The 15086-nt window shown below is 57.5% G+C and overlaps 1 protein-coding gene across 6 annotated transcripts in view; it reads left to right on the top strand.

Annotated features, from left to right (window-relative positions):
• Window positions 1-13118, top strand: part of LOC105477799 (eukaryotic elongation factor, selenocysteine-tRNA specific) — a 250268-nt gene extending 237150 nt beyond the window's left edge. For 5 of the 6 annotated variants that reach the window (XM_011734591.3, XM_011734590.3, XM_011734589.3 and 2 more), the window contains one exon: window positions 12540-13118. In XM_011734591.3, the coding sequence (XP_011732893.2) occupies window positions 12540-12730 (191 nt within the window). In that variant the 3' untranslated portion in view covers window positions 12731-13118. The remainder of the gene's footprint in view (window positions 1-12539) is intronic. The other variant, XM_071092304.1, reaches the window with a different exon arrangement.
• The last annotated feature ends 1968 nt before the right edge of the window (window positions 13119-15086 follow it).

The following is a 15086-nucleotide window of genomic DNA, read 5'->3' as shown; positions in this document are numbered from 1 at the left end:
CTGACCCCAGCTTCCTTCCTCCTCCTCCTCTGAATGCCCGGGTGCGACTGTCTGTCTGCGGCTCCCTCCCTTTCTTCCCAGGGCTTTTCACTGCTGTCACAGGTGGTTTGCATCCAAGTCTCCCTCTGCCTCAAGATGCCTGTGAGAGAACAAAAAGAGGAGAAAACTAGCTTTGCATTTGACCAGAGGCCCCTGTTCTTCATCAGGCCCAGCTTCCTCCCAGCAGAGTGGGACTCCTGCTGGGCCTCCCTCACAGGGGATCGTGGTCGTGCAATGAGGTAGTGTCTGTCCAGCACACGGCCCAGCACACCCAGGCCAGGCAGCAGCCAGGAACGGGGCCCAGTGGAGGGCTCAGCCTCAGGTGTAGCTTAGTTAGCCCCAAGTTGATGGAGACACAATGATATGGTACCCTCAGCCACAGCCATGATCAGAATGGCAGTGGCCTCTCTTTACCAAGTGCTTCCTGGAGAGAGCCAGGCCATGTGTCTTGTTCCCACCATCCCTCACCCCAACTGAGGACGAAACCAAAGCTCAGAGCGGGCCAGTCAAGCTGCTGTGTCACCAAACCTGGTGTCCAAACCCCAGCCATAAGCATAGAGCTCAGGCTCCGACAGCACCACTGTCATCCCTGCCTGCCCTTCAGGTGTCGAGGTCTGCCTTCAGGAAGGGCCCTAGGCATGGACACTGTCCTCTGCAGTGACCTGAGATAGCCTGGACAGCCACCATTCCGACCAAACAAAACCTGCTGAAGGAATGGCCCTGCCCTCTAGGGGGCCCCTCATTCTAGAGGCACATGTGTATCTATGTGTGGGTTGTGTGTGTGTATGTCATGGACCAGGCCTGGCTTACCAACAGTACAGGGAGAGGGTGGCAGCTGGTGGTGCTAGTGGAGAAGAGAGACAGCCCCTTCCTCTAGCTCCAGCTAGAGAGGAACCTGGGCTTCTCCAACTACTGATGAGGACATGTGATCACTTCTCTGCCACTGACTGTGTGACCTTGGGCACATCAATTTGTGTCCCTGGGCGTCCATTTCTACCTCTGAATGATGGAGTGGATAATGTACCCTCCTCACATGAGTTGAGGCACAGAAAGCACTTTTCTGATCCTTCCTACCCCAAGCCCTATGCCAGGCACTGGGACATGCTGTCAAATGGGATCCAGTCTCTGCCCTCCCAAAGCCCCCATCCGTGCAGGAGTTGGGCACACAACTGCTGAGGGTTGGGACTGGTTCCTGAGGGTGGATGGCCTACTGGGCATGGGGCTGTGGTGGGTTTGAGCTCAGGCCCACCATGTTCTTGTTGTGTTACCTTGGGCAAGTTGCTGAGTGCTCTGTGCCTCAGTTTCCTGGTGTGTGTGAATAGCATGATTGTGAACTGAGGTTTGCTGTTGTCTGTGGAGCATGTGGAGTGGTGCCTAGCCTGTAAAGGTGCAGTGAACATGAGCTGTGGTTGCTACTGGGGTTCTTTCTGTGATGAGAACTGGCTGGTGCCCATTTTGGGGCATTTTGGGCGAGACCTCCCTCACACAAGATGGTCTTTTCTGTCAGGCCCCCTCTCGGCCATCTGGGCTGCTTTCAGTGCCAGTCTCCACAGTGGTAAGGCCCCGCAGCCCCCAGTCCTGGTGGCCAGTGGTCCCCTGACTGGTACCCACAACACAGAGGCACCCTGGGCCTCTGCCCTGGAAGTGTCTGGAGACAAGGCCCCACCTGGCCCAGCCCCACTGTCCTGGGCCTGGGAGATGCCGGGTGGGAAGAAACATCAGTCTGGTTGGGGGAGTCCCCAGGTGATCCCACACCCTTGTCTCTTGCCATCCTCCCTCCTTCCACAGGAGATGGCTGCAACCCCCTGCCGCCTCCCACCCATGGCACTGCCATCCAGGCTGCTGTATTCTCTGCAGCCAGACTCCCAGGCCTGTGGCATGGTGGACAGCTTTGTGAACCTGGGGCCTGGATGGGAATCGCTGCTTCCTGGCTTACCGGCTGTGTGACCCCAGGCAGCCATTGCGCCTGCCTGTAAAGTGACTTATAGGATGTCCTGAGGCTGGAATAAAATGATGTCTGTGCAGCCCCTGGCTGGGTGGGAGGCATTTGGCTGCTAGAAAGGCAGTCACTGTGAGGGTGGCAATGGTAACAGCAGAGGGTCCTTTGGCCAAGCCACATCCCAGCTGCTGACCTGCAGAGCCCAGCTTGCCCAGGGCTGCAGTCCAGTGTCCTTCCCATCCAGACACTTGTCAAACCTCAGCCCCACCCAGGGCCAGCCAAAAGGATCCCCAGAAGCACAGCTGCCCAGACTCACCTTCTGGAAACTCTGCCACTGAAGCAGCTCAGCTGTGGCCCAGCTGGCCCCAACTCATCAAGTGAATGTCTTATTCTCTCTGGACGGAGGAGTTGGGCATCCACCCAACTGCCCTGGCCCATGGGTGGGGGACATGAGCCCCAGGGGAAGGGGCCAGGCCCAGGCCTCCCCACTGATTCCTCTTCCCAGTTCTGGGCGGGCAGACAGGAAAGTCTGTGCGGTCCAGTTCTCCCACCTCTGCCACCGGCCCAGCTGGCAGGTGGTCGGCAGACCTGCTCACCCCCCAGCCTCTGTGCACTGACAGGACCCTGTGGAGGCTGCCAGGCTGGAGGAGGGTGATGAGCAGCCCTGGAGGTGGGTGGGGGAGCTCTGACCCCACTGGCAGTTGAGGTGGAGTGCACACGGGCTGAGGTCACCAATATTGCCCTTTCCTGGCATTGCTGGGCTGCTGCAGGCCCTGACTATATCTGGGGGCGTTGGATCTGTACTCAGGGTAGAGTGTGGGGGGCCTTGGCCCTAGGGGAAGGCTGGGCAGGCATCAGAGAAGGCCAAGCCAAGATGCTACAGAGCCTTGTGCCGAGGGAGCCAAAGGAGCCAAGGGAGCAGAAGCAGGCAAGGTAGACAAGTGTCATGGGTTCCCCAGGCTGAGGGAGCGCCAGTCTCGAGGCTGGAGCAGTGCTGAGATGGGAGAGGAGTGTGTGGTAAGGACGTGCAGGGCTGTGGGGGCAGCTTCTGGTGACTCCTTAGAGGAATGGAGGCCCTGCCTGAGTGGTTGTGAGGGGCTGAAGAGGTCTTCAGTGAACAGCTGAACTGAGAGGAATGTTGGGTTTTTGTCCTAGAAGAATCTCTGGCAACAGCATTAAGGACAGGCCGGTGGGAGAGGGTCCTGGCTGCTCATGTGCAGGAGCCCCATGCCCGTGCCCTGGGGCAGGGACCTGCTCCTGCTGGGCCTGCAGGGACACCTAGAGCAGGAGCCTCCAAGGAGCCTGTGGCAAACCACCCTCTGAGCTGTCCCAAGAGGCTGGGCAGGCGCCCCACTCGCAGCTGTGTGAGCCCCAGCCTGAGCTTCTGGCCTGCACAGCAAGGAGGGTAACCCTTGGGGCAGGGCTGGCTGCTCTATGAACACACCTCACGGAGGCCTCATGGCCACTCTGCAGGGTGGGGGATCCCGTTCTAGAAGGGTAGACTGGGACTCCACTGATGAGGGACGGGGGCCATCCCTGCAGCAGCCCCTCCAGGAGGCAGCTGGTCCAGCCGGTCCCAGAGGGACTGAGAATTTAGGACAACAAACTTTCCTCTGCAGAGGCTGCCCCTCCCTGTGTAATTGAGATTCAGGGCCAAGTCATTTTCTGCCTATTTCAGAATGGATTTGTTTTTTGCCTTAAAAAAAAAAAAGCTTCCTTCCGCATAATACGCCGGTGTTCCCTCCCCACACACCCCAATCTCCCCAGCTTTGACTGCATTATAATTTCAATTTACATGGTGTGGGAAAGATTTCTGCAAAGGGCCCTTTTTTGTTTTTGAAGAATTCATCATTGCTGCTAAGAAGCTTAATATAAATTAAAGGAGGAATTAGGCAACATTAAGACATCAAAATGGGGGTGCGGGGCGCTGGTTGCCTCCGCTTCCGCCCAATCAAAGGGGCGCATGAGCCCGTCGAGTGTGAGCTTGAGAGCCTCAGAAAGAGCGAGGCTCCAGCGAAGGGCCCGCTCTGCCGCCCGCCTCCCCCTAATTCCTTTTGTTGCAGGGACAGCGGAGTACAGGTCTGATAAAAACTTAATCACCTTATCTTTTTAAAGCAAATTGCATCTTTGTTTACATACGGGATCCATAGCAGGGAGGGAAGGAGAGAAAACCAAGGAGCCGGCCCGCCCCAGCCAGCAACGTTAAAGGCTTTAGCTCCCTGGGAAAACAGAAGAGCCCAGCCTGACAAAGAGGTGGCTGGAGAATTCCAGAGTCACTGTCACTGCTCACAGAGGAGACTGATGTCAGGGCTGTCCCCCCTCAGGTTGTGCTCACACTGGCTCTCTCTGCCCACCTGGCTCTCCCCAGCCCTGCCAGGCCTGTCCTTCTGGGCCTGTCTGTCCCCAGCCAGGTCTGTGTTAGAGCTAAGCCCTCATCCCCTCTGCCTGTCCTCCGGGCCCAGGCTACCCTGCCCTGCCAGCAGGCAGAGGGGTGTGCATTCAGACTCAGCTGCACCACAACTGCCAGGAAGCCAGGGAAAGTCATTGCACCTCCATGAGCCTGGCTGGCCGCCGATATGTGGGGGTGTTGATGTCAACCATAGCTCCATGAGTTTCAGACATGACCGCCAGGTCCCATGTTAGGGCCACTTCTGCCCTTGCCAGGTTCCCCCTTCTTTCTGTCTCCCCACCCCTGGCCTTGGGGGCAGCTCCTTCTTGGCCAGGGCTGCCTCCAGCTCTGCCCTGACTTAGAGGCCTCGTCGGAACACTGTGCCACCCACACACCTCCATGACCACCTGTGGCCTGTGCAGGGCAGCTTCCTACATTGGGGTGGAAGGAACTTGACATTGGAGCCCACCAGCACCCTCTTGAGGGACCAGGCTCTCTGTACCAGCTGCCCCGTGGCTCCTGCTGAGGGGGGTGGCCTTGCTAGGCAGCCCCTCCTATTCCTAGGATCCAGTATCTAGTCCAGACCCGAGCCTGGCTGAATCCAAGGCCCTCTGTGGCTGTCCAGCCTGGCCATCCCATATATCAGCCCCACCTGCCATTTAGGCTCCCAGCTGTCAGTTATCACCAGGATGCTGACCCCAAAGAAAGCCCCTGCCCCTGACTCTGGCTCTCTTCCAACTCTCTCCAAAGCTGCTTGTTTATAGCAGTGGGTAGTGCTGAAGTGACTGGAGCGGCCCCAACCCCACAGGGCCACAAAGGGGGCCAGTGACCCCAAGCTGCTTGCAAGGGTTCCGTTCCCACTAGGGCATGCAAGCCACCCACCAGCGTGGAGACCCCTCTTCCAGTCTGGCCCCCAACATGAAAGCAACGCCAGCAATTGGAGGCAATTTGCCGGCCTTTGATGGCCATGTCAGGGCGGCATCGTGGCCAGGGCTTGGGAAACAGTTGTGCTTCCCGCATTCTTCTCTGATTACCCCAGCCCGAGCCAGGACCCAGCAGCCTGCAGCCCATTGTGCCTTTGTGTGGAGCTGGCGCTTGGTGAGAAAGGGCCAGCCTGGCCCTGGGAGAGTGTCCCCACGGGAAGCCATGAGGAGCAGTGTTGCCCCCAGGGTCATGGCCGCCTGCCCCCACTGCATCCTGGGGTTTGGGTTCGTCAGGGGGTGGAGCAGGGCCCTAGGCTCCGAGAATCCTGAGGTTTGGGAAAAAGGAGGCCCTATTGAATTACAGACATACGTGTAGCACACACACACCCTAGCCCGCCCTGCCAGGTAGAGAGCCACCCTCCAGCACATGGGAGAGGGGGCCAGGCCAGCCTGGCACCTGAGCCTGGATTTCTTTCTCCCTTGGGTCACTTGAGTGCAGACAGGTGTTTTCTGGTCCTGCAGGCAGGGGTCCTGCCCTGCTGGGACATTTTTCTTCCTTCCACTGTCCTGCACCCCTGCTGTGAGTGCTTGTGAGGATGAATCCATACTCATTCCCTTTGTTTTCATCAAACCTTCCTGAGCCCCGTGTGCTAGGCCCTGCACGCAATCCTGGAGAGGTGCCCCCCTCCCAGGCCACTGGGGGAGGCAGGCACATAAGGCAATGACAGCCACAGTGGTGCTGGGCCGGGCGCCCAGGAGGATCTCACTCAGCCGGGCAGCTGAGGGGTGCTTTCCGAAGGGGCAGCAGCAGACTGTGAGCATGGCAGGCAGAGGGAACCGCAAGTTCCAAGGCCCTGCTTGGCTTCTCATAGCTGAAGCGTGGTACATGATGGGGTCAGAGAGGGAGGAGGGGTGAGGCTGAGAGAGAGGCCAAAAAGAGAATGACGCTTCTGTTGGTGGAGCCAGGTCTAGATGTCTGACCCGGGCCCCAGAGCAATCCTTGGGACAGCCAGGTGGGATGAGGAAGGAGGCAGCGAGGCAGAGCTGGAGGACGGTGGACTCCTGCGCCCACACCTCCCAGTCATTGCTCTTGATGCAAGCAGCAGAGCAGCAGCGTGGGGACCTTGAACTTCCAGCAGCCATGGAGGAGTCATGAGCATCACCACCCCTACCGTACCTCTTGTCCCTATCCTTCTTGGGCAGAGCCCAGAGCGTGGCAGAGACGACACCATGGGCCTAGAGATATCAGCGAGCTTCCTGGCCCTCTCTCCCCTCCCTGGCCCCTGTGTGCCATGGATTGAGCAGGTTCCAGCCAGATTGCACTGGTAGACACCGTGCCTTCTCTGGGCTCCCAGCTGGATGCCGGACGCCACAGTGAGGGGGGGCCTGTGATAGACGTCCCCCTATGAGGAACCCAGGGTCACAGTAGAAGCCTTGGGAAATACATAAAAGAAGAAAGAAGGAACAGTGCTTGCAACCCACTCCCGACCCCTGACAGCCAAATGGGCAGTCTTCCGGTCTCTTTTCCCTTCATCCCAGGACTGCAGCAGAACTCTTCCAAAAATTTTGATTGCTGCATTTTTTTTGAATCAACATTATAACAGAAGTCTTTCTTTGTGTAACTTTAAACTCTTCTCAGGTATCACTTTTAGTCCCACAGAACATTTTGCTGCGGCTAATAGATGCTGGATGGGTCTGGACTGGCCTCCCTTGGTCTTAGAGGCCCTTTGTAGTTCTCAAAAACGTGCCGCTCCCTTAGTGGGTAAGCACACAGGCTTGGGAATCAGATAGCCTAGTGTTCCTGCTCTGCCTGTAAATAGCCGTGTGACCTTGGGCAAGCTACTAACTCTTCTGTGCCTGTTTCCTCAACACGGTGTTACAAGGATTAAGTACCTCCATGCTGTGGTGACATCTTTGTGTCGACATCTTCTGCCGTATCTCAAACCACTTGTTTGGATTGAATTCCTAGAAGTGCCTTTCTTAATTCACACTGTGACCATCTGGGGACCTTGTCCCTCCCAGGTTGTCACCAGCCAGTGCTTAAACAGCTGCCCTTCAGGTTCTTGGAAAACCAGAGCAGTTTGCCCCTCAGCCCCAGCAGGGTCTCCTCCAACACTTATTCGGAGAGTGTTCTCTGAGTATCCGCCACTCACCAGCAATCACTGCTGGTGTTAGGGTTACAACAGTGAATAGACAAAACTCCCTGTCAGGGTGGAGCTTGTCACTTCAGCAGAGGCAGACAACAAACACCAAAACAAGGACATTATAGAGGATGTTAGAAGGTGATAAAAGCTATAGGAAAAATAGTGGGGTAAAAGGGGGTCAGGGCAGCATGAGGGGGTTGTGGTTTTAAACAAGGTGGTCACAAAGGCCTCACCAAGAGGTGACAGTTGTACAGTGACTCGAAGAAAGTAAACTTGCAGCTGCCGGAGCTCCCAAGTCTCCAGGCGGAGGGATTGGCAAAGACAGGGGCCCTGAGGCAGAGACGGGCCAGGTGTGCCTCCCAGGTGAGTCTCCAGGCGGAGGGATTGGCAATGACAGTGGCCCTGAGGCAGAGACGGGCCAGGTGTGCAGGAGGGCAGCGAGGAGGCTGACACAGGGGCAGGGCCGTGAGCCAGGGGCAAGCAGAGACCAGAGGTCCAGAGCAGCCCCCAGTGCAGGGAGGAAGATGGGGGCAGGGCTGCACCTCCCTGACAGCGTAGGTCCTAGCAGAGCTGGTGGCAAAGCAGGCCCTGTCCTGCCTGCCTTGGAGACACCAGGGCCTGCAGGAGGTAGACACCAGGCAGATGGGCAGTCAGCACTCAGCACATGGTCTTGTCACCACGTTCCCACACACTCTGACCCCAAGTCAGTGCACAGGGCGGGGGGCCTGGCACACAGGGCACCGTGTGGACATGGTGAGCTGTGGTCACCCTGGAGCCAGGCCCTCATACTGCACCACGCATGGCACATGCCTTCATCTGCCCTCAGTGCCTCTCGCATACCCACCCCCAGGAATTGTCACTCAAATTCCCTTTGCCTGTGGATCCGTGCCAGCAATATCTATGACTGGTTCCTGTCATCTGGCCTTGGGTCCAGCATTCCTCCTCCTCCTCCTCCTCTTCCCTTGGAACACGCTGAAGCAGCCCTGTCCCCACACAGTGACCATGGTGCTGTTTCCTTGGCCACCCTTCTGCTGTCTGGAGATCTAACTGCCTTGTTCATTGGCTGTGCCTTCTTAGATGAGTGAACTGCATGGGAGCCGGGCCCTGGTCTGGGTGTTCACCGCCATTTGTCTCCCTGTCCTGGCATGTTCCCTGAATATTTTTAAGTGAAAAGACACAGCGGCAGGTTGGGAGAAGCACAGGGCGGGACCCCCAGAGTCTGGCTGGGTGGGCAGCAGCTCTCACCATGTGACACCCTGGGGTGCTCTTCACCTCCCTCTGTTTGCCACATGGCTAAGAATAAAAAAAATAAATAAAATGTTAAAAAGGCCACTGGGAAAACAAAGCAGCTCCTGGTGACATTTGCCACAAATCCATGCAGCTCCATGTCCGGGTCTCCCTTTGGTCAGGCTTTCCAGGTGTGGCTTCCCGGCCAGTCCATAATAGAGCAGAGGTAAACGAGCCTGACCATCTCAGAAGAGCAAATAAATGGCCACATCTTCACCAGTGCCAGATAGACTTTCCGGCTCTGCCTGCGCCAGGCAGTGCAAGGTCGGCATTGTGTGTAACGAGAGCCATCACGGGCGAGATGGACTGCCGATTGGGCCACGCCTGTCTCCCCAGCCCAGCACCGACGCCGGGGAGCCCCACGCCTCCTCAGCCTCCAGACCTCCTGGCACCAGAGGGAGACGGGCTGCCGATGCCATTTGTCGGGGTCTGCTGCCAGCTACCTGCTCTGTTTGCAGAAGGAAGGCCAGGCTCTGATTCAGGGATTCAGATACCTACAGGCCTGGTGCTCACTTGAGGGGGCTGGCCAGGGTCCTCCCCATGCCCACACCCTGTGCCCCATCCCAAGCTGGGGCAGACCACCTACATACGGAACCTGCAGAGCAGACACCACTCAGGCTCCACGTAAGGTGTGCTGCTCACAGGGGGCACTTCCTTAATACAGGTCCCCACGGCCACAGTATCACATGTCCCTCAGGCAGGCGTGCAATGGCCAGCCTGGCTCCTGGAGCCCCGTTCATATCAGCTGCATGTCCCCAGTCTTCCCAGAGGACTCAGGCTTTAGATGGCCAGTAATCTGACTTCCGCCTGCCAGAGGGAGACCTGACCCTTTGTGCAGTGGGGCAGGCTGTCCCTGACTGACTCTACAGATGGCCTTTTTATCCAGCACCCTTGTCACTTTTTTTTTTTTTTAGACTGAGTCCCACTCTGTTGACCAGGCTGGAGTGCAGTGGCGCGATCTCGGCTCACTGCAAGCTCCACCTCCCTGGTTCATGCCATTTTACTACCTCAGCCTCCTGAGTAACTGAGACTACAGGCACCTGCCACCACGCCCGGCTAATTTTTTATATTTTTAATGGAGACAGGGTTTCACCATGTTAGTCGGGATGGTCTCGATCTCCTGACCTCATGATCTGCCCGCCTCGGCCTCCCAAAGTGCTGGGATTACAGGTGTGAGCCCTTGTCACCTTTTTAAACATCTAGAGCTGTAGGGCCAGTACATGGCACTCTCACAGCCTTGAGAACCATTGTCAGAAGCCCACTGAAAGCTGGATCCCCCACCCATCGCTCTGAGTGGAGAGCAGAAGCTGGCTTTGCCATTGGGTAAGGGCTGGAGCTCAAATCCTGGCTCTTCTGAGCTCACTGTGGGGCTTCCAATAAGTCACTGCCGTCTTAGACCTTCATTTTCTTATCCATATAAAAAAGTGGGTGGCCAACATCTTCAGGAAACTGAGCCAGAAATAACCCGCACAGCCCCACTAGCCAGCTCTCCCAGTCTGAGATGACAGGCCAGGGCCTTCTGGACTGAAGCTTGATGCGTGAGCCTCGTGGCTGCCTTGTCTTCTCAGGAAGGAAGCTAGTACTGGGCAGGACTGGGAAAGAGAGGAAAAATTCTTCAGTTGCCAGTAGGTACAGTGGCACAAGCGCCCACGGCACGTAGGAAGCTGAGCCCTCTGCCCAGCTTCCCCCCAGCTCTGGACCTCTAGGCCCCCAGCCTGTACAGGCCCTTTGTGCACATGGGGAGGGGATCCTGGTGGGACACCTCCTTGGCAGGCAGGGTATGGGCTGCCTTCACCCCCACCTGCCCTCAGTGCCTTCATACCCAGCTGCCCCTAGTAGCAGTCTCAGGAGCCGCCACCCACTGGGGCTCCCTGTCCCATGCCATTCTCACAGTGCCCCATGAGCTTGCTCCCACCCGAACCCCCCAGTGGGGCCATGAGGCTCACAGAGCGAGTGCTCACACTGGGGTGCTCTGCTAGGGGCGGAACTGCTCCAAGCCCTGGGCCACCCACTCCTGCAGATGCCGAGGAGCGTGCTGAGTGGCCTCACCGTGGCCAGTGGCCCGCGTGAAGGCTGCAGCATGCTGCCACCAGGAGATTCCTCATGAATACAAGCCCCACAGCACAGAAAGACAGATGCTGATGATCTCACTTATACATGGTATCTCGAAACCCAAACTCATAGAAGCAGAGGGTAGAAGGGTGGTTGCAGGGGTCTGGGGGTGGAGGCTGGGGCGGGAATGGAGAGATCTTGGTCAAAGGGTTCACAGTTTCAGTTAGACCAGAGAAGTCGATTCAGGAGATCCGCTGTGCAGAATGGTGACTGTAATTAATAACAATGTATAATATTCAATGAAATTTCTAAGAGAATAGATTTTAAATGTTCTCATCACCAAAATAAGTATGTGAGGTGATGGATATGTTAATTAGTTTGATTTAATCATTCTAAAATGTATGCATATATTAAAACATCATGTTCGACTGGGCAACATGGCAAAACCCCATCTCCACAAAAAAATGCAAAAACTCAGCTAGGCGTGGTGGCACGAGCCTGTGGTCCCAGCTTCTCAGGAGGCTGAGGTGGGAGGCAGAGGTTGCAGTGAGCCAGGATCACACCACTGCACTCCAGCCTAGGCAACAGAGTGAGACCCTGTCACACACACACACTATATATATATTTTATATATATATATATATATAAAAAACACTAAATATACACAGTTTGTCATTTGTCAATTTAAAAATAAAAAGACAAGCCCCAGAGAAAGGGCAGTTGCAGCAGCATGTTTAAGGATGAGTGGGACTTCCATTGCCTAGGATGGGAAGGGTGTTCCAGGCAGAGGGAACAGCATGTGAGAGGCTTGCATGTGCGATGAGGAGCCCAGGAATGGACCGTGATCAGCAGGGCTGCAGAGCATGGCGAAGATGGAGGAGTTGGAGTGAGCGCGAGTCGGGGCATCAGCAGGAGACAGATTTCCACTCAGACGTTCAGCTGGAGGGAGGTCTTTAGGGAGGCATGGGCTGGTTAAAGCAGCTCATAGAGGTGGCTGGAAAGCGGTGGGGGCTGCACCAACCCAAGCCTGGGGGTGGGGCAGCATCTACCCCTGGCAGAGGATCCTGGGATGAGCCACTGACTCTGTGAGCCCCATGGCCTCACTGGGGTGTCCTGACGGGAGCAAGTTCTCAGGGCTGTGGCAAACTGAGCCAAGGGGACACTGTGAGAATGGCATGGGGCAGGGAGCCCCAGTGGGTGGTGGCTCCTGCGACTGCTACTGGGGCAGCTGGGTATGCAGCCTGCATATCCCACTGAGGGCAGGTGGGAGTGAAGGCAGCCAGAGATACACACCCTGACTACCCTCTCTTCCCACACTCTGGCCTGCTGGGGCTCCCACTGCTAAACCTGGTCATGCTGTCTGCAGGGGTCAGCCTCTCAGGCACACAAGAGGGTGGAGAATAATGTGTCTCCAGGGACAATCAGGGAGCACCCCACCCAGGGAGCCTCAGATGCCTAGTTTCCAGATGTGGACTTGGCATGAGTACACTGGAAAGCAATGGACCACTCGGCACAGGGCAGCAGTCCCTCCAGGGCCTGAGCACAGGGGCAGTGAGCCGAGGCCCCAAGAGGCACAGTGCCCTGCTGTACACCTATCAGATGGGCGCCAGAGGGACCAAAATGTCAGAATGGACCACAGGCCTCAGGGCTGCTTGGCTGCGGAGGGAGGCAAAAGAGGGGTGAGTCTAGGCGGCAGGTGGGCAGGCAAAGAGCCCACAGGTGCTTGGGGTATGACAGAGTGTCAGGCTGTCTTCTGTGCCTTGCAGGTGGCCTCAGCCCTGAGTCCAAGAAGATCCTGACACCCGCCCTCAAGAAGCGGGCCCGGGCCGGCCGCGGGGAGGCTACCAGGCAGGAGGAGAGCGCTGAGCGGAGCGAGCCCTTACAGCATGTAGCACTCAGCCTGACTTTCAAGCGTTACGTCTTCGACACCCACAAGCGCATGGTCCAGTCTCCCTGAGTGTCCAGTGACCTTCCCCAGGGCCTCCTTGCCCGGCCCAGTCCAGGGTGCTGTGCCAAATCCCAACCAGTCATGCTTCAACCTCTCCCAGTCTCTCCCTGCAGTCCTGCAGCAGCAGCCCCCACCCCCAGGATTGGTGCTCAGCCCTGGTGAGGAGCTGAAGGGGATGTGTTCCTGGGGCCAGGAGGGTCTGTCCTCCAGCCCCTGCACACTCCCACCCAGGACAGCCACCAGCCCAACTAGGAAAGGGCCTTGGGCAGAGGGCTGGTAGCCAGTGTCTTCCACTGCCCCATTTGTTGGCCACCTGCAGGCCTGTCTCACCCCTCCCCCAGGTGGGCAGACACTTGACGGCTACAAATAAATGTCCCCATGGCCCCAGCCCACTCTACTGGTGTCTCTCTCTTTGACTTCACTAGGGCCCCCGCCCTCCCCAACTGTGTTCCAAGGGGAATCTCAGAGGAATCCCAAGAGTTCCTGCCCAGGTAGGGGCCAGGGGAGGGACCCAAACTCAGAGTCCGTAGGCTATGGGAGTCTGCAGTGTCTGCGCTTCTCAACCCCACTGGGTAGCTCCTGGGACACTCTGGGCCTTGAGGGAGAATGGGGATTCTCTGGGCAGCTGGGTCCAGGGAGGGCACCCACAGGGGAGTTGGAGAATAGCAGGGTGCCTGGCCAGGGCATCGGGCAGAGCAGGTGGAGGCTTGCCCTTCCACCCCAACACCAGGAGTCCCTAAGCCCCTGCCCTCAAGTTTGAGAACCACACACTTCCCAGAAAGTGGAGGGTAGCATGGTGAGGGTGCCCTGTGCAGCGCCATCTGCCGTCCCCTGCACCCACAGACCACCCTTCCCTGTAGCCCCGGGCTGTGGGATACTCAGGAAAGGGTGAGATGGTGGAGTCAACTGAGGGGAAATCAAAGCTTTTAGAGACATTTGTAGCATGAACAGATGTTCAAACGTTCCTTTATTTGGTCTCCAGACAGACGCAGAGGCCTTCCTTTTATCCCAGTAATCGGTGCATTATGCTTTAATTTGCAAATGGCATTAAAAATATTAACAGGGGCAGGTTTCGATCAAATGACTTGGGGCTGTTAAGCCCCAGAGCCGTGTGTGTGTGTGTGTGTGTGTGTGTGTGTGTGTGTGTGTGTGTGTGTGTGTGTGTGTGTGTGTGTGTGTGTGTGTGTGTGTGTGTGTCTGTGTGTGTGTGTGTGTGTGTGTGTCTGTGTGTGTCTGTCTGTGTGTGTGTGTGTGTGTGTGTGTCTGTGTGTGTGTGTGTGTCCCGTGTGCATGTGGTGGCTGGGGAGAAAGCAGTTAATTAAATACACCAGCAGCAGAGCAAAGCCCCCGTGCTGCAAAGATGCCAGCGATGGCGAATGGCCCAGTCACCCTTGGTCAACCTTGGCCCAGACCCAGGCAGCAGGGCTAGAGCAGCAGTCAAGGGCAACAGCTGAGAGCCATGGGGAAGTGGGGTTCCCAGTTCAGTCCCCTGAGGGGACTGGCCCTGTAGGAAAGTGAGACAGAGTGTGGCCCCAGTGAGCGTGGCCTCCACTGCTGCAGGCTGCGGGTGCCAGGGCGGCTTGTCTGCATCGTGAATCAGGACAGCCCTCTGCCTAGGAGCCGGCTCCCCCTCAACTGCTGCTGCCTGAGCAGACACCTCCTGGGACTGCAGTGGCCCCTCTCCCTGGGGCCTCACCCCACTGTGTGCTGTGCCCCACGGCCTCCTCACCCTACCCGGCCCTGCAGACTGTTTCACCAGAAAGGCAGTAACACTTCGCTGAAGCCACTCTGCCAAGGAAACTGGCAGCGGCCTTGAGCCCACACCAGGCTCCCTGCTAGCCGGCTGGTCCCTCAGGAGAGCAGCCCAAAAATGGAGCAGATCTCTGGGAGGGCTTCAGTCAGCACCGAGCTGGGCTCGCAGCCACCAGCCTGTCAGTCCCCGGGGGCAGGAGAGGCCCCTCTGAGCACCTGCCAGTGTTGTCCAGGCTGGTCACCTCCCAGCAGATCTGGGAGCTGCTGGTGAGGGCCAGCACTGGGTCCGAACCCAGCTCTGAGGACTCACCTCTGAGGCGAGGAAACCTCCCTCCTCCTCAGTGTGGGGCTGAACTGGGGGCCAGGCCACACCCTCCCTGACCCCTCCCTCCCCAGCTCCCTCAGGGTCCCTGCACATTGGGACAGAAAGCTCTGAGCTCGGCCCCAGGTCCTGGCCTGCATGGGCAGAGTGACCTTGGGTGTGTCACTGCCTCTCTCTAATGAGGGGTCATGTGACCCAGTGGAGCCCCCACTGTGCCAGGCATGGGGGCACTTAGTCCATGGGAGCTGGCTCTGGGGCCAGATCAGATGTGGAGGAAAGCTGGGCACACAG

The sequence above is a fragment of the Macaca nemestrina genome, chromosome 2 (assembly GCF_043159975.1).
Source record: "Macaca nemestrina isolate mMacNem1 chromosome 2, mMacNem.hap1, whole genome shotgun sequence".
In the NCBI taxonomy this organism is placed as follows: domain Eukaryota; kingdom Metazoa; phylum Chordata; class Mammalia; order Primates; family Cercopithecidae; genus Macaca; species Macaca nemestrina.
Note: the sequence above shows the minus strand (reverse complement) of the source record. Positions and strands in the feature narration are given on the sequence as shown.